Source organism: Sylvia atricapilla, chromosome 1 (assembly GCF_009819655.1).
Source record: "Sylvia atricapilla isolate bSylAtr1 chromosome 1, bSylAtr1.pri, whole genome shotgun sequence".
NCBI classification, from domain to species: Eukaryota; Metazoa; Chordata; class Aves; order Passeriformes; family Sylviidae; genus Sylvia; species Sylvia atricapilla.
Genome location: NC_089140.1, coordinates 33,811,961 through 33,831,296, shown reverse-complemented (window position 1 = coordinate 33,831,296; position 19,336 = coordinate 33,811,961). Strand labels below are relative to the sequence as shown.

Sequence of the window (19,336 nt, the reverse complement as noted above, 5' to 3'; positions counted from 1 at the left end):
CTCTCCTATGTATATAATGCCAGTTGCCTGCAGTGGTTTTTTTTTCAGTTGTGCTTCCGGGGAACTGTTGCAAGTGTAGTTGAAAGCACATGCTCAGTCGACAGAGAGCAGTTTCAGACGATTATTGGAACCTATCGATTTCATCAAAGATGCTCCATTAAAAGCTCAGGGATGTTGATCCCTTCTGACTTCCCCTCAGCAATGCCAGGACGCAAGAAGCCACGTGAGAAGCAGGGAGATTTGAGGGTCCCTTTGCAACATTTCATTTTACACCAGTCAAGTTAAACTCCGCATATTTGATCAAATATTTATTTTTCCCCTTGTTGTTTCCCTGTCCCATTCAATACTTGGCTGAATAAATCAAAGGGACCCCAGCAGCAGTTAAAGCGCCCTCTGGTTACGAATTGTTTACTGACGGCCGCGGTCATAGGATAATATTTTAAAAAAACAAGCTTGTTTCTTACAATAACTGTTTATTATTTCACATTATTTGGGTTTGCGTGTTTTGGAGGGAAGAGGGGAAGCCAGCTCAGTGTCTACACTGTGTTTAATTAATCGTGTACTCAACTTCAGCTCACATACCACATCCAAGCCCCTGGGAGGCTTTTTCATAAGCTCATTGGGTTTGTGTTTTGTTGTCTGGTTTGTTTTTTTTTTTTTTTTTTTGGGGTCACAATCTTTTCATTAAATGCTCTGAAATCGAAACTTCTGGCCAACGTGTGTGTCTGACAGCCAAGCTATACCACAGTCAAAAAAAAAAAAAAAAAAAAAAAGAAAAAAAAAAAAAGAAAAAAAAAAAGAAAAAGTATTTGTATATGCATTTAGATCTTTTTTCAAGAGAAGACAGCTACAAAAAGGGAGAAAGGCTGCAGTTTCAAATGCTTAATAGAGCTGTGCGGCCCATCTATCCCAATAGAAGGGGTACACTTAAAAGACAGACTTGAGTATGCAATATTTTCCCCACACGTATAGAACTCGATACCGTTGTTGCTTCTGCACGGTGTTTGGGGCTCTCCGGACAATAGAAAGCCCCCTTGTTCTCGTCAGTGCCGGAAAATGGCGAGGAAATAAAGCCCTAATGAATTGGTTTGGGTGTATTTTGTCCTGCCGCACACTAGCATTTGAAGCTCGTCAGAATTACTTGCAAAATATGTTCCTAATCCAAATGAGTAAAACGATACATGTATAATATAAAACATAGTTAGGAGAGCAAGCCTCCGGATGGCTGGAATAAAATTAAATCGCAGCCTAATTTTTAACAAGATAATCCGCCAAAACAAGCCAACCTCCCCAGCACCACCACCAGCGTGAAAGAATTTCTAGTAAAGATAAAATTAGTGGGGCCGTCATTTGTCACCTAACTTGGCACAGACGCAGTTCCTAAACCTCCTGTCTGAAATCCGCCTTCTTTGGAGCAAATCCAGAAAAAAAGAGGGGGAAAAAATAAAAAGGAATCTGGCACACACACACACACGTTCCAGGCAACTGACAGTTCCAATATTAAATAACTATAGTCTGATCGCATTAATTTTTGGAGCTGTATAAAATGCAGTCCACGGCTGTATTCTCAGATAGGCGGCGCATGCACTCCTGCACACACTGCAAGGCCGTTTACGTTTTCACAAATTGCAGCTTGCCCGTGTCTACAAATAAAAGCATATTTTAATTAGCTCGCAAAATGCGTCTCTGGATTAACAGCGCTGATCTTTTGGGTTATACGGGCCAATAATAAAAAGATAAATCACGGTTTAACACGATGCGTTCTGAGATTTCCAGTCAGAGTTTGCTTAGGCTGAGCTGTCGGGTTTTATTTATTCCCTTTTTGTTTTTAATTTCAGTTCAACCAATAAAACGGCTTAACGACGCTATTAATGCATCTATTATATTTTTCTTAGATCAATAAAATTTTATTTTGATAGTATTGTCTATGTACGCCATGAATTTAGATTCTCCACAAAAACACCTTCTCGCCGGCTTTGATATTTATCAGAATTTTATTTGCTCGGTTTTATAGACCCTCGGATAGCTTTACTTACAGAAGTAGAATTAAAAAGAAAGTAATTCTCGTCCCCTGGCGTCCACAATATTCTTTAAAATTTCTTTTAAATAGGGGTTAAGTTCCTAGGGACACATTGTTAAGAGCCGGTAATGCAGTAGCTACACCCAGCGCATGCCAAATTAGCTCAGTTTAGTCAGAATTGACCATTATCTTTTATAGTTACGAATCAAGTGAACATTATTAGTTTTACTTCACTGGGTTTGATGATGCTGGTTACTATTTGCCTTGGCCTTGTTAGCGATTAAAGAAAGCGGAGATAACACAACGGCGAGCTGAGTTCATGATCTAGACGGAGTCGGTGCCTTGACCATCAAACCGGCGCCGTTTACTGCGGTCAACACAACACCCCACGGCAGCTCCCGCGGGGCCTGACACGGGGCTGGGGTAACCCACTGCTGCTAAACCTAAACGGGGAGGCTAAAGAATACCTTCAAAAATCCTCACCGGCCTCCGTGCCTTTTGTCCGATTTCCCCCGCGTTAGATCGCGCGGGGAGGAGAAGCCAACTCGCGTCTCATCGATGCACTTCCAGTCATTTTATTCCGACTGACGAGGATTGCAGCATACTTTTTATAGTACTTTCCTTCACTTTAATCCAATTTTTAAAAGGGAGCTGCTTATTTTAAAAACAGCTTTGGAAGGATTTCAAGCGTTTCTGCTCGGTTCCTCATGGCTTTTAGATTTGCAATCCGCTTCTATTTAATTTGGCAAATGCAAAATAAACATACCGCAAGAGCGGACTTCCCCAGAGTAATTTTTATACCTGACTTGTGTAGAGAAATGTATTTGGAAGGCGGCGCTGGGGCTCACGTTTCTTTTAATTTAGATCTGTATTTATGGAGCTAAGCCTATTGATAATAGCCTTCCTGTATACCAGCCAATAAACCAGCTCCTTATGTGGTATTAATTTTGTTAGTAATGATATGGCCCTCCTAGGAATCTGATAAGGGTTCGTCCGTCGCACATTAACACATCCGAAGTCGGTCGGGTTGGGAAATTACAAACAATGTTACAGGAGGAAACGCGGGAAGGAAAAGAAACCTCGAAGGATTTCTATAGGCTGGGAGATCTACCCCTGTCACCGCATCCCACGGGCCGGTCAGAAGGAAATCCCGCTGTGATGCTCGCCCCACCACGCAGGAAAAATCAGGCGCCTTTCCACAGAGATTTTACGGGTGTTTCAAAGTTATAGCATCGCCTGCCTGCCCTGGCGCTTCCCGGGGGCGCCGAGGGAGGCTGGGGAGGGCTCCACGGGAAGGGACACTGCCCTCCTGCCGCAAGAAGGGCTTCCTCCGGGGGAATGTCACGCTGTGGAAAAAAAAGCTTTTCCCCGTGGCAGGAGAACACTGCGAGACAAGAGACCACGTGGGGCTTGACAGATCCGTGGGGCGAGGGGGAAGAAGCGCTCCCTGGGGGTTTTGAAGGCCGAAGGTAGGGGCCGGGGAATCTGGGGAGCCGCGCCTGGCCCGGCACCACCCCTCCCCGCAGGCAGCGGCCCCATCACCGCCGCCAGTGCCCTCCCGGCCACGGCAGGCGGCTGCCCGGCAGCGGCTCTCGGCTCGGGCGATGGTGACGCCCGGGCGGCGGCCGCTCTCACCCGCCCGACCTGCTGCAAGCGGAAACCGGCCGGCGGCTGCTTCTTCAAGCGGCGTGCGGGAGAGAGGAGCGAGTGATGCTCCTCAGGGATGGGCAGCGAGAACTGGGCAGCCTCAGGCTCCCCTTGAACTAAAGTGCCCTTAGTTCTGCGGGCCAGGCAGTGAGGCGACTTCAAAATGGCATAAGCGAGAGATGATGGAAGTGAAAGCAAGTCATCATTAAGCGTTTCATTACGAAATCTATCTGTCTCTCTGCCTGCTTCCCTGCCTGTCTGCTATCTGTCTGCTACCTCCGCCACAATTACATATTGACTGGACTGGGCTGTCTAGTATCTCGGTATTTATCTAGCTACCCTTATTTCTATTATTTAGTACATTGCTTAACGGAGACGTTTTTGAAGAGGCGAAAAGTGAAAAGACCCAAATGGAGCGGGAGGGAGGGGAGATATAAAAATGATCGTCCAAATATAAACACATCAATAAACACGGTGCACAGCATCCTGCGAGGATCCATTTGAACTGCTCGCGTCTGGATTCTTTCTGTGACATATGTCTGGCTTTATATTTTAAATGGTAATCAGACCTCAGGAAGATTCCAGCGTTAACTAAAGCATTAGAAGCTGCAACCGCACAATCAATCCTCCGAGAGTGGCATTACTCCCTAAGAGATTCCTCAGCGCAGCGGCGAGCATTTTATCTCCAGGAAAATTAAGCCCAGCCTGGCGTCGTGGCGGTGATGTTAGGCTGCGAGCAGTCCCCTTCCTCGGTAGTTTAACGCGGGAGGCACCAGGCCCCTTTACGGTTTCCAATGATCCGTGATAAACAATAACACGTCTTTTATTTCTTAAAAAAACGAGACAATCAAATAAAATGGGCAGAGGCTGAGCATAAAACACCGGGCGAGCCGTGGCTTTATTAATTTCGTGTGACACATAGGCTGCGCAGGGAGGTGAGCAGGCATTGCTGCTGGAAAGCCCAACCACGGGGAGAGAGGAGCGACAGTAAAAGCTTCATCTGGACACCGCTCCAGCCTAGGTATAATAAACATCAGGACCCCCGGCCTATTTTATAGCGGTGCCTGTGACAAGAGGGGAGCAAAACTTGGAGCCAGGACCAGCAGAGCCCGCTCCTTCCCTTTCCCCTTCCCTTTCCCTTTCCCCTTCCCTTTCCCTTTCCCCTTCCCGGGAGCGCGGCTCCCGCCTGGGCGCAGGCGCTCGCCCATGTGGTGGAAGCGCGCGCGCCTGTGTGCATGGAAATCCATATTACACATTAATATACATCTATCTTCCAAATTCAGAGGTCGACCTGAGAGCAGCTCTGTGCATACGAAACCAGACGGGGAGGGGTTGCTGGGGAGGCCCGGGCTTCCATTGGCTGCGGGCGCCTGCCGTGGTGCGGGGGTATCTCTCATCATATTCAGCATGTTTTGCACAAGAAATGTCAGCCAGAAAGGGCTATCTGCTCCCTTCGCCAAATTATTCCACAACAATGTCATGCTCCGAGAGCCCGGCTGCAAACTCTTTTTTGGTAGACTCGCTGATCAGCTCGGGCAGAGGGGAAGCGGCGGGAGCAGGAGGCGGAGGCGGAGGCGGAGGCGGCTACTATCCCAACAGTGGTATCTACCTGCCACAGGCGTCCGATCTGTCCTACGGGCTGCAAAGCTGCGGACTTTTCCCCGTTCTGGGCAAACGCAATGAAGGTACTTCTCAAAGCATGGTCCCCAGCTCGCACTCCTACGTGTCAGGGATGGAAGTGTGGCTAGATCCCCCCCGGTCCTGTCGCATGGAAGAGCCGGAGAGCCAGCAGGCCACCTCGTGCTCCTTCGCTCCAAGCATTAAGGAGGAGAGCTCCTACTGCCTCTATGACTCAGAGAAATGCCCCAAGGGCTCAGGCGCCACAGACCTCGCTCCCTTCCCCCGGCTGAGCGCCGAGGTCAGCCCAACCAGCAGCAGCGGCGGGGTCCCCGTCCCGGGCTACTTCCGCCTCTCCCAGGCTTATGGCACTTCCAAGAACTACGGCGCGGGGCCAGCCGGGGCTGCCCCTTTCCCTCCGCAGCCCCCCGGCCGCTTCCAGACGCCTCCATCTTTGCCTCCCGTCCCGGACGCGGGGAGGAAGGAGGATGAGGAGCGCTCTCCAAGCCCCTTGGCGTGCGTCTCCCAGAGGGAGGACGAGACTCAGGCTTCATCTTCCACCGCAGAGGAGCTCTCTCCAGCTCCGTCAGAGAGCAGCAAAGCTTCTCCCGAGAAAGAGCCTGTAGGTAAGCGAATGATGATGGTGATGGTGGTAGCGATGATTAAAGAGAAAGGGGGAAAAAAAAAAATAAAAAAGAAAAAAAATAGTCGTTGAGGATTATTATAGCGACATTGAGATGCGGAAGGAAGATCCCAGCTGCCCCGCGGGGCTGCCAAGAAGCGCTGCTCAGACTGACCTTCTGAACTTTGTAATATTCGGGCATGGGGTTGCCGTAAAAATTAATGTCCATCCTATAGTTTAAAACCCTTAGAGCCTCCTCTGTGGGCAACTTTAGCCTGCATGCTGCTAAAACATATAGAAAAACAAGATCAATCTCTCCCCCGTGATGTGAAGGTGCCTACCAGATAACAGAGATGTTTGTAAAGCATCCAAAATAAGCAATAGGCAGTGCCAATAAATAAACCTATTAACGCGGTAAGTTATATTTTACGATCCAGAATGCTTTTCGGAATAACAACCCCGCTGAAATGTGCCATCTATGAGCTGCTATCAAATTAGACTGATGAATGCACGGCGAATATCCTTCAGCATCCACACTAGATAACAGAGCTCTTATTTAGACATTTCCTTATTTATTTCCCTTTCGTGTCCCCATAGCAAAAAATAACTCCCCTTCCCCGGACGGCAGACTTTTCAGGAGCTTCTCTGCGTCCGCCTTTCAGACGCCCTATTACTCCCTTCAGGCGACCCGTTGGAAAGTAGTATTTAAAGAAAAGAAAAGAAAAGGGTCAGCGAAAAACTGTTAGAGAGCCAACTCCAAACCACTAACCACTCTGAGCCATCGAGGAATTGGTGTTGCCTCTTTCCCAGCCAGTTCCACTGATAGAAATCACCTCGAAACGTTTTTTATTATTGTTATGACCGTATTTTTTTTTCTTCCCCGAAATGGTTCCAAAAGAGAAGGCCATGGCGAAACTCTCCGGAAAGGCAGGGGCTGAAAGCAGGGAGGCTCCGGCTCCCCAGCTCACCTTGTTTTCCACCTCCGTAGCACACTTACCAAGCCCGGATCCGGAGGCTTTGTTTTTTTGGAAGCAGGTGCCTGGGGGGAAGGAAATAAGACTGCAGGGCCTTCACCAACTGCCCTCAGTACCAGAGGGCTCGGAATGGCCGACAAGGAGAGGGTAGGAGCTCGTTTTGGAGGATCGGAGATGAGCTACGGTCTGGGGCACGCTGCCCCACCAGAGGCTTTCCGGAGGTTTTTGAGCAGGGGCGGTTCATACCCTGACATATCCCAAAGCTTTGGGAAACCCTTTTGGAGCTCTCGGTTCCCTCAAGGATAGCCCACATTCCAATTCTCCGCAGCTGGCGGAGTGAGCCCATCGCACACACAGACACAGACACACGCTCAGACGCTCCTTCCACCCTCTCCCTCGCAGCTCTTTGCCTCCTACCCCATGGTAACGTCCATTTTTTACTCTCTCAACACTAGGCAATTCAAAAGGAGAAAATGCAGCAAACTGGCTCACGGCAAAAAGTGGCAGAAAGAAACGATGCCCCTATACCAAGCATCAAACTCTCGAGCTGGAAAAGGAGTTTCTATTCAATATGTACCTGACTCGTGAGCGTCGCCTAGAGATCAGCCGCACAGTCCACCTCACAGACAGACAAGTTAAAATCTGGTTTCAGAACCGCAGAATGAAACTGAAGAAAATGAACAGAGAGAATAGGATTCGGGAGCTCACAGCCAACTTTAATTTCTCTTGATGAACCTATAAACACATCTTTATGGTTTAAAGAGCCAGTATCATTTTCCTAGGCTGTACTCATCCGCACCTGTATGGATTAACGATTTTAGGGCGCTCTCAATATGTCCTTAACCTCTTAAGAGCTACTTTGGGGGGTGGGCGGACTAAAGTCACGCTAAAGCACAAAATGCCGTGTGTGAACCTCCCCTCTTCCTTCAGCCTTTCCCGGGGCCAATTTGTTCCTCTGAGCTTTGAAACACAAAAAATACCATTTCAGGAGCTGCAAATATATTTTCCCCTATCTCTCTCTCCGAAAAGTAAACAATCCTGGTTAAAGGTGCATTCTTTTAAAATACAAGTGCTGTAACTTGGACTGTACGTAGCTGCACATTGAAGAATTTAAGCATTGCCATATTTCTATATACTGGGAGCTTTCTCCTTCTCTGTTCGCCTTTTCTCCCCCTCCCCCCCTTTTTTTTTTTCCTTCGAAAAGCGGGACTTAAAATAATGAAATGCAGGCATCCTTTAAAAGGGTTTCACGGGAACGGGTGTTAGAAGTCGTTGGGTTTTTTTACACTTTACCTTAAAAGCCAATATTACAGCTTTAAAATTGGCCAGGAAAATGAAATATCTTCTCTTTAAAGGTATAAAAGAGTTTGTTTTACTCATGGACTAAATTATTACACTTACCTCTGAATTTCTCTCGCTGGTTGTAGATATTTACTTAATGTAGTTTTGCTTAAATATGTGAATTTGGTGATATTCTTTTGTGTCTATATATAACGTTACCATTGGTAACGCATGACAAGCACACAGAAATTCCCCCTTGAGAAGAAAATAGTCACTTTTTTCCTCACTAATTTCACTGAAAAGTATATATCCTGGCCATCAGATGGACTTTCTGAGCCAGAGTCTGAGATTGTGAGGGAGAATATGTTCATCTTCCTTTATACTGTGAAGTTACATGCATTAAAGGGTCAAACATATAGGTGAAAAAAATTTAAAAATATTTAAAAAAAAAAAAAAGAAAGAAAGAAGGGGGAAAGCTATAAATACAGATATGGATAAATGTCTATTATTATTAAAATGCCGATACTGTTTTAAGCAAATGCATTCTATCATTATTATAAATGTTAGTTCTAGCTATATCTAGTTCTTATCTTAAATCGGAATAAATTAATATTGTAATGCTGCTGTGCGTGAAAAAGACGATGTTTATGTTCTCATAGAAGAATAAAAAAAAAGAAAAGTGGAATGAATCCTTTTAATTTTACCTCTTTTTGTGACTGTTTATCCTCAGGTTTTACTTTATGTCTTCAAGAACTTTTACAACAGGAATAGTTGCCTAAACCCCCTGCAATTACTTTAGGAATCTATTTAAATATTACCTAGACGGTCGTAATTTGTCTGGGCCATATAGCGATGGTGCTCTAAGGTTTGTCGGCTTTTGTTCAGTTTTATGACTTGCTAGTATATCTGGATTGTTGCTGTCTTGAACGAGTGGTTTCAGTTGACTGAGGAACTGCATAGACTGAGGAAGCAAATTACTATTTCTTAAGGGTAGGGAAACGATATATTTCTTTCTTCTTCTTTTTTTTTAAAAAAATTTTTGTTGTTGTTGTTATTAATCGAACACCTACAAGTGTGCGGAGATCTTTAACTCCGGAGGACGTTGACAAAATTCTAGCTTTATATCAGGGCTGAGAAGAAATCGTAAAGGTGAGCTCATGGGGAGGGAGGGGGGTACCCCAGCCTCGCCTCCCTGCCAGCGGGCCCCTCCAGGCAAGGCTATTCCCTACCTGGCTGCATGTGGAAGAGCTTATTTCACACAGGCTGCTTTTTTTTTTTTTTTTTTCTTTTTCTTTTTTTTTTTTTTCTTTTTTTTTTTTTTTTCTCCTCTTCATCCTCTCTTCTTCCTTGCTGCATGCTTAGCTAATAGGGTCTTGCACAAAGGGAAGGCAAAAGGAAGGCTGGAAGAAAAGAGACAGCTAATGCTTCCTTGCAAGGGTATACGCACGCCGGGAGGAGGGGGGACAGACTTTGAACCCGGGCTTCTTGGGAGCCGTTAGCTTTTCGTGATGTAACACTGTCGTGCACGGCCCTTTTTCCCCCGATTACATCTGCATGGAAAGGCGAAAGCTGCCCGCGCGCGCGTGTGGGTGGTTGTTATGATATTTTGCTCTTGTTTTCATTAACCCACCCGAGGCTGGCCGGGGGGCGCGGAGGGGCGCCGGCGGGGTGGGCGGGAGGGCGAGAGGGATGTTCTAGTCACGTTTCTGGTTTTATTTTCGTAGCGGGATCCTTGCGTTAAGGACCACGGCAATGGGGAAAGTAATAATTAGCGCCTGAGAACTGCTCTGTGGTTTAGGTAGTTTCATGTTGTTGGGGCTCCACCTTTCTCTCTACAGCACGAAACTGCCTTAATTACTTCAGTTGATATCATCACCAGGTATGCTTGGTGCGAGGGTCCTTTCTACCCGAAGAAATCTTAGCGCTGAAGTGAACTGTAGGCGTCAAGTCCCAATGCCATTGTTTCCCATCTGCAGCGGAGCCTCCTTTGATTCCTCAGATAAACACGGCAGCCGAGGGGGGAAGCTTGACAAGTTCTTCAAGGTTAGCTAGCTCCTAAGCGAGTCCCTGCCTGCTTGCGGGTTTTTAATATATCTCGTTGGCTGCATTCAAGGTCAGGTGCGTTTTTGCATTCCGCTCGGCGTGGGTCGAGCTCGGGGGGCCGGGGGGGGTGGATGGGGGGGAGGTGGATGGCTGTTTTATTTTTCAATCTGGATTTATTAAAAACCGAGAGACCTGAAAGCATGCCTGGAGGAGGGATTGGGGAGAGATCCAATCTGCCTGCCCCGCTCCAGGCGTCATCTAAAGCACGGGCCCGGAGCGCAGCGCCCGCGGCCAGGTGGACCCGCTGGCGCCGGGGGTTGCCGGGCCCCGCCGGGCGCTCTCGGTCCCCGCGGTGTGGTGGCCGCTGCTGCCGGAGCCTGGCGCTCGGCTCCGCCGGCTGCGCGCCTCCGCCGTCGGGCCCGCTACCCCGGGGCTGCCCTGCGGCCCGCAAGGCCTCGGTTACGATCACGATTGCGGTGCGGGCTCTCCGCGGCGGCGGAACGGGCAACAGCGACCTCTCCGGGCCCGCCGCCGTCGCCGCCACCGCCGCCGCCGCCTTTTGTGTTCGCAGCGCGACCGCGGGCAATGGGCGGGCTCCCGCCGGGCCCTCCGCCAGCAGCCAGCGCCGGGGCGGCCGCGGAGCGGGGCACCCTTCGCCGAGGAAAGGAGGGTGGGGGGAAAGGACAGAAAACTCGCTCGTCGCTCATTGATTTGTATTTATTTCTTTAGCGGTCGTGATTATTTTTGCCTTAAAAAAAGATAACAGTAGTAAAAAGCTAAAAACTTTTTCGGAACTTCAGGCTGGGCTGCAGGAGCTCAGATGAGTTTGGATAGCGGATTTCGGCCTTCCTCAGGGTAGCAGTACTTCCCGGCCGGGGCAAGAGCAGAGCTCTGCATTGCAGTCAAATTTAAGTGCTTGTGTTCGCCTCTACACACAAGGTCTGACGGGCTATCTGCAGGCTCTGTGTACATTTCGGGGAGTGTATTTACAGTGCCTGTGTCTGTGCGCGCCTGAATGGCGTCTTTTTGCCTCTGCCCTTTTGATTCCCAGTTGAATCGCCTCATCCTGATTTTGGACTGCTTCCTCTAAATTCTGAATCATTTTTTCTCTTCACTGTGCCAAAACCCCTCCGTGGCTTCGTACCACCACTGGTTCCGTGAGAGAGGTCTGCGGTGGCAGGAAGCCCTGGGGAAAGGCGATCCTGAACTTCCCGTTCAGGAGAGATAGCCAACGCCCGCGAATTCCTGCCCCGCGCCCGCGTATTCTCCGCGCCTCCGTGGTGCGTGGAGAATGAAGCAGATGCCCCCCACCCCGCTTAAAATCCGACGGGATCCTTCCTGATGCAGCCGGGGGTCGGAGCTAGCGGAATGGGAGCTCTGCTAGTTCGGTTATGTTGGGATGGAGAACAGGGAGTACTTTTATTCGGACACGATCGCTCCAGCAGTGCTTCGTCTCTGGAAATTCTGGTTTTATATAGCATTTTAATGTCAATGTCTGTTTCTGCCCTGTTTGGGGTCTTTCGCCCCCGAAGGTGTAAGACACCGAAACCTTAAATCATTTGCAAAAATTGACGAAGCGAAATCGCCTTCATGGCTCGTACGAAAAATGTACTTTGAGTGAAAATGGATCTAAAACGGCGATAAAAGATTCGAATATCCCAGCGTTATTATCAGCAACGTGACCGCGTGAAAAAAATCCAATTATTTGCTGTATGTCTCCTCTTGCTTTCTGTACAGCCTCTCCTGCCCCTTGGATGCTGGCAGTGAACAAATGCGGAATTTTACAGGGGAAATAAAAATGCAGTCACGTTCTTTTAAACGCTATTGTTATTGTTATTCATTTGCTATTAGTTTTGGTGAGGAACCAAAAAAATAAAACCCGCTGCTAAAGTTGAAAACCCAAATTCGAATATAAACATCCAGGACTCCTGCAGCTAAGATTATTTTTTCTGAATGGAAAAAGGAAGTTCTACAATCACATTTCACCACAGCTGACTCTTAATAATAAATACAAATGACGTGGAGTTCCGTCTTTCCAGGAAAGAAATACAATTATTTTTTTCTATTACGGAGTGTCTATACAATGGGAGAAAGAAAAAAAAATCCGAGAGAGCTTAATTTGCATTTTTTAAATTGTTAGAAAATAACGGGCCCCTTGTTTATTGAGATCTTGCAACTGTTCCACGATTTTCGAACTCTAGTAGGGCATAATAGTTTCATTATGGGCCTTCGTAATTTTGACTGTGGAAGAGAGCGGTGTTAAAATGGGACCTTTGTAAGATTTCGGATTAAACTGTTGAGAAGACATGAAAAGAAAAAGAAAGAAGGAAAGCGAGAGAGACAGGGAGAGAGGCAGCCCACATAGCGATGCAAAACTAATTAGAACCACACTTTCGCATGCACAATATTTACACAGGATTTTAATCAGTATTCAGTCGCCCCTACCATTTGCTGGGCTCTATTTTCAATACAAGATATTTCGAGTAAATCGAGCCTCTCACGGAGATTTTTGTACCCCCTGCATCTTAGTGACGGCGCTCCTTCGCCAGCCACGGGGATAAACAGCGTGAATGTCCGCCAGGGAGAAACCAGGGAGTCGCAGGCATGTTTGCCAAGAGCTCAGCCACTACTTTAATTCCTAACACTGGACTTGGATCTGGCCGCCTCTTACTTTCCCCCGCGCACCCTCCCCTCCTTCTGCGGAGGATTGTAACCCTCCGCTCGGCTTCCGATGCCGCTAGCGTGTGTCCTGCAGTCACAGGAGGTGCCAGCAAATAAATAACTATATTTGAACATAAATTTGATTCACCAGAATGCAGGACGGCCGACTGCGAACGCCCCTTTGATAGCCGCCCGGAGAAGCAGGGTGCCTTTCGGCAGAGGGGAGACGGGGCATTTTCTCCCCTTTCCTCCCGCTGCTTCCCTGCATAGTTGAAGAATTAATTGTGGTGATAAATACCGCCGCCCGGCTCTGCCCGCACTCCTTCCCTCTCGGCCAGGACGGCGGCTCCCCTCCGGCCGCCGCCGCACCGCCGCCCAGCCCCGGCTGCTGTGCTCGGCCTGGCGAACGGGTCCCCGGTCCAAGGGCAGGGGCAGCGGGGAGGACGAGGAGGGTGTTTCGGTCACTGCCGCCTCATGCCCGGCGGGGTGGGCTGGTGAAGTGCAGTTTGGTGCGGGCCAGGCTAAACACCGAGCCGGCGTTTGCCCCTGTCCTTCTCCGGCCGGGCGGGGAGGGCCGGCTCTGCGCCGGGGTTTGGGAAAGGGGATACGTTGAATTTGACTTTCCGCTGCCAGCTCTGTGCCGAACGGAACGGTATTATTTACAGTGGGTTCCCAAACTAAACACAATAGTATAATTTAACCTTTCCAAGCACTCGTAAATTTTTACTGCTGTGAAACACAGCGATGCAAATGAGCGCGCTCATAGTTACTGACTTAATAACAACCCCGTGGCTCCCGAAACAATAACTCCTTATGAAATATAATAAATGTATATTTAAATACAGTATACCGCAACTACTATTTTGCTCTTTTTATTGCTTCAGTTATTGTATCATTTTATGTGAAGGTCTCCGATCACAAGGGTGGCAGGATTTTTTTTTTCGCGGAGAACACGACCCACTGATGGGATGATTAATTTTGATATAAAATAGTCCCGCTTAAACGAAAAAAGAGAGAGAGAGAGAGAGAGAGAAAGAGAGAGAGGGGAGAGAGACAGAGGAAGAGAGAGAGAAAGAGGGGAGGGGGGCTGTAATATGGAATCTGATCTTTTAATCTCAGTTGGCCGCAATTAAAACAAACCCCGCCGTATAACTCAAATATCCCTTTGCATAAAAACATATGGCCTCGCTATAAAAATTATGGCTGGAAAACACTGACCCATTAATAGCCCGCGGACTGATTTATACTTTATTGTTCTGCTCCCCCGCCACGTGACAGGCGCAGCCAATGGGCGCCTGCGCTGCCCTCAACTTATTACTGACTCTACTTCTCCGCCAGCACCAAGTTGTTACGTGAAACCCGCAGCCCCGAACCGCGGCGGGTCCGCCGCCGCCCGCCCGCCCGCCATGTCGGCTCCCGGGACCCTCAGCAATTACTACGTGGACTCCTTCCTGGTGCCGGAGGGGGACGAGCTGGCGGCGCCCCGCTACGCCCCCGCCCCGCTGGGGCCGCCGCCGCGGCCGGCGGCGCTGGCCGAGCACCCCGAGCTGGCCCCCTGCAGCTTCCAGCCCAAGGCGCCCGTCTTCGGCCCCCCCTGGAGCCCCGCGCACCCCGCCGGCGCCAGCGGCGTCCCCGCCGTCTACCACCCCTACGCGCACCACCAGGCGCCCGTGGCACCGCCCGACGGCAGGTACATGCGTTCGTGGCTTGAGCCTGTGCCGGGCTCCTTGTCTTTCCCCGGGTTACCTACCAGCAGGCATTACGGCATTAAACCTGAACCGCTGGCGGCCAGGAGGGCTGACTGTACCACGTTTGACACTCACACTTTGTCTCTCTCTGATTATGCTTGTGGTTCTCCTCCAGTTGATAGGGATAAGCAAAGCCACGAAGGCGCATTCTCTGAAAGCAATGGAGAAAGTGAGGCAAACGGAGAGAAACCGCAGATCGATCCAAGTAAGTGGGACGGCAAGGGTAATGGACTTCAGGGCTCTGCGCCGGCCGCGGGGAGGTGTCGAGGCGCTGGGGCAAATTACGCGGCCGAGCACCGGCCACTGCCGCCGCCGCTGCGCCAGCCCGCCGGGGTCTGCCATCTGCAGAAGCCAGCGCTGCCTTTCTCAGGCTCGAACGGGATCTAGGACGGCTCTGGCTTTCCAGGGTGAAAGGAAAACAAAACCCCACCCTACAACTGCAACTTAAGCAAACATTAGGGAAAAAAAAAAAAAAAAAAAAAAAAAAAAAAGGAGCGAGAGAAATGCAGTAGCAGCCCATCCCCGCTCCTGCCACCCCAGCAAACTCAGCAGGACGTGCTCACATCCTCCTGCCTCGCCGCGCTCCCAGGCGTGGGCAGACGCCGGGGAGAGGGGTGCCTAGAAAGCACTGGATGTGAATCTGATCTTTTCTGAGACGGCTCTCAGGCCAGGGCAGCTATTGCTGGGCTGAGAACAGAAACCTCGCCGTTGACTTGGTTCCTCCCCTCCCCCTTTCGTCTTCTCGGTGGAAAACCCTGGGCTGGATGCTCCCAGGACTACGAGACTGGTGGCAGAGCGCCTCGGGATTACTATCGCGATTAACGCCGTGCGAATAAGGGTCCTAAGAGGGCGAGGGTTTAATTATGCCAGCTGTAGATTAACTCGCCAGCTCCCTGGGTCTTGCCAGGGATGACACAGGAGAAGGTAGAGATTAAAAAGACAAACAATTTCGATGACATGTTGATCTGGCTGGTCACTCCCCGGGCTGGCACTTAGAGGTGTGGGGAGGCCAGGAAGGAGGGAGGGAGTTAGACAGAGAGAGGAAGAGAGAGGAGGAGAAAGTATTTTAAAATTGTAGTCTCCAAACAATAAAAAAGGTGAGGGGAGGCGGAGGCAGCGGGGCTTTGCCGCGTGTGGTTGCGTGTGACCTCCCCATGTGTCTGTATTTTGGAGTCCATTGTGCCTCACGAGCCTCTGTGCCTGGGGAAATGAGAGCCACGTCCTAAGCACGAATACCGGGACACCTGATGGGCTGTTTCTGCGTGGATTTCCCTCCCAGCCCCCTCCCTCCACCTTCCACCCTCCTCCTCAGCCTGAACTTCTGTTGTTTTCGTTGTAGATAATCCAGCTGCAAACTGGCTCCACGCAAGGTCCACCAGGAAAAAGCGGTGCCCTTACACCAAGCATCAGACACTGGAACTGGAGAAGGAGTTTCTGTTCAATATGTATCTCACTAGGGACCGTAGATACGAGGTGGCCAGACTCCTCAATTTAACAGAGAGACAAGTGAAAATCTGGTTTCAGAACAGGAGGATGAAAATGAAGAAAATCAACAAAGATCGAGCGAAGGACGAATGACGGCGACACGTGGGTTAAAATGAAAATGCGTAAAGCAAAAGAGAAAAAAAAAAAAAGAAAAGAAAAAAAAAAGTTAAAACAAACAAAAAAATCATCCCCTCGAGCCCTACCATGCAATGCGTCTGGGTCCAGGCCTCATTTTTTTTCCCTTGGCAAATTCTGATTATGATTGTACTATGGTAGTCACAGAGGCCAGATTGCCAGGAGAGGTACAGTAAGACTTTTAATTTTCTAATAGGAAAGAAAAAGGGGGCATTAGCACGAAAAGGCTGTTTAACTGGCTTGTATAAATCTACCTGTTTCTTCACCTAATGAAAGAAAAAAAAAAAAAAAACAAAAAAGAAAAAAAACTACCTTTTCATAATGCACAACTATTTACGGACTGTATAGTTTAGTCTACGTAGTTAATTTTATTCGCTCTTTGCGTGGCAGAGAGATCTCTGCTCTAATACTTGAACACTGTGTTTTATTGTGGTAATTATGTTTGTGACTCAATTTATGTGCTTGGGTGCTGTACCGGATGTAATGGTGTAAGCTAGAATTCAATTTGAACTCAGGTTGTTTATTATGAAAATTGCATAGAGTATAGCTCTGTAGTGTATTAAGTCTTTTCTGTATAATTAGACAGTTAACCTTTGATTGTAAAATATATATATTATATATATCCCAATGCAAAATAATAATAATAAAAAAAGGTAGAAAAACCGTTCGTTCGGGATGTCTGGGAATTACGGTTCTCAAAATATGAAGCAAGTAATTTTAGTATGCACAGTGATATATATATAGTACTGTCTTCGTCGGTTGTATATATAATCTATATATTAAAAAAAAAGTAAATGAACAGACTAGCTTAAATATTGTTTTTGCACCAGTGAGCAGTTAGCAGATTTCGGAGCTATACGTATATGTGAAAAGGGTAACTACCTATGGTTTATGTTTGAATTTTAATCGAATGATTTGATGGTTATTGTAATGAAGGTTAATTTTATTGATAATAAATTATACATTATAAAAAACTACATTTGGTTATTGTAAATTTGTATCGATTAAAAAAAAAAATCTGGGAAGTAATGTTGATGCAGAACGTACACTGTCTATTTTGAAACAGTTACCTCATGGCCTACTGACCAAATCGTTGTGTTGAAATGATATTTAACTTTTTGCCAAATAAAATATATTGATTCTTTTATATTTTGTGATGTTTTAACATTTTTGAGGAGAGATTCTTTCACGGTGCACCGAATCTCGCCAGCAGATGTAGCAAGGCTAGGGCAGCTGCCGAGGTGAGGCGAGAAGAGAGATTATTTTCGAGCCAAGGCAAACCCACGGTTTTATAAAAGCAGCCCCCAGGTGATGGAAATTTGATCTTATATTCATCCTAAATGAATATAAGACCAGCTCAGCTCCTAGATCCCATAGCTTCTCTGAGGGGAGCGATTTCTTCCCCCCTTGCGGGCATGATTTGGTGAGCTGGTGCTTAGCAGTGTGCCGAGGGAGCCCCTTGGATGGCAGCGGGGCACGGGGCCGAGCTCACGCCGTTTTTAATAAAACCCGCCGGCGAGGCTGGAGAGCTCGGACCAAACCAAAATGTCCGACGTTCTTTAGTGCGGAAAATAATGTAAATCAGCTCAGACAGCGACATTTAAACTGAGATTGGTCATTAGCCTCCACCAGAAAATGTCCAGCACTAAAAATGTGTTTCCACAACCCCTGTGAGAAGGCTCGCCTTCTCAGGGCGTTCATTTCAAATTCCCTGCTACAGACAATTGCCCATGCAAAATATGTTATTTCAAACGTCATGCACTTTTTTCTTTCCCTTACCTCGGCTTCTGTATTTTTTTTCCCCTTTAAAATGTCCCGTGGCAAATAAATACAACCCGTAGCGTTTTACTAGCGCCTCAGATTATATATGTATTTATAGATAGATATAGAAACAGATAAAATTTTACTGACAATTATGGTAGAACTGATGGTGTCAATTTTAGTCTCTGATTTAGCTGAAGGAAAGTGATGGGCTGGCAACAGTCTACAGCAGACAACACAAAATTGTATTTATTTTTTAAAAGAGAAGGACGGTTTCTTTGGAGTGGAAGATTTCCATACACCCCCTCCCCATTGCATCTACCCTTCCCCCGCCGCCCCAAGCCAAACCAAGCTCAGCAACAAAAGAAAATAGCTAAGTCTATGAGCTTGCTGAAATTTACCCTCGTTTTGGGCGGACATCTTACTGCTCACAGCGGATTATCCTCCATAACATGAATCGCAGCGCAGCTCTGCACCACATCGACCCTCGCTTGCAAATATGGCGAATAACAATAAAATCCTTCTTGTTTTATGAAGGTACCTTTACACACACACAAACACACACACACACACACATATATATATATATATATATATGTGTGTGTGTGTGTGTATATGTATTGAAAGCAAAATAGGACGGAACACGCTTATGGTCTTGGCAGAAGTTGTTGTTAGGAAAATTCAGAGCCATACTACAGTGCAATAAAAGAAAATGACTGCTGTAACCGTTTATGGGGTGTAAAACGCTGCAGGGCTGAAGACAAAACTTAGGGAGCCGGCAAGAAGTTTACAGATGTGCAGAACTGCGGGAGGAAAAAAAATGCTTTCGACTTCACCTTAAAAAAAAAAAAAAATTAAAAAAAGGAGGAGAGAAAAAAAAAAAGGAAATAAATCCGGGGTAAGATTTGATGAGTTCTAATTAGCAAAAAGGAGCTCGTTCTGGCGTGCACACACACAAAAAACCCCTAATTGATCCCCGAGCCAGTATTTGGGGATGCTGGGACGCCCTCTGTTGTTGCAGACAGAGGCAACTTCAAAGAATCAGCATTAAGAGTGTGTAATAAATGACGGGTCTGCAAACTGTCTGGAATTCGGCTCTTAATGAGTTTACAACTGTCCAGCCACAATTAAGATTTTCTACAAAAGCCTTTTCATTTGTTTTGTCTGGCTGTTTTAGATAAAGCGGGAGAGCGGAAATAACAACCTTTTATTGGCCTTCCCGTGCTTAAATCCAGGCTGGGAGGTGGACATTTATCTTGCCGGGGGCCGGCGGGCCGGGGCGCGGGCTCCGGCGGGCTGCTGCGGGCGGCGGCGCCGCAGTGGCGGCCCGAGGGCGGCAGGT

At 47.8% G+C, this 19,336-nt stretch overlaps 2 protein-coding genes across 2 annotated transcripts; both read left to right on the top strand.

Annotated features, from left to right (window-relative positions):
• Positions 1-5,090: 5,090 nt before the first annotated feature.
• On the top strand, positions 5,091-8,158 carry HOXA10 (homeobox A10). Its single transcript, XM_066319243.1, has 2 exons — positions 5,091-5,910; positions 7,336-8,158. Exons 1-2 carry the CDS (start codon positions 5,091-5,093, stop codon positions 7,608-7,610), a joined length of 1,095 nt encoding a protein of 364 aa, XP_066175340.1. The 3' UTR covers positions 7,611-8,158.
• A 6,027-nt stretch (positions 8,159-14,185) lies between these two features.
• HOXA9 (homeobox A9) lies at positions 14,186-17,210 on the top strand. The gene is made up of 2 exons (XM_066319231.1): positions 14,186-14,818; positions 15,953-17,210. Exons 1-2 carry the CDS (start codon positions 14,272-14,274, stop codon positions 16,189-16,191), a joined length of 786 nt encoding a protein of 261 aa, XP_066175328.1. The 5' UTR covers positions 14,186-14,271; the 3' UTR covers positions 16,192-17,210.
• Positions 17,211-19,336: the final 2,126 nt, after the last annotated feature.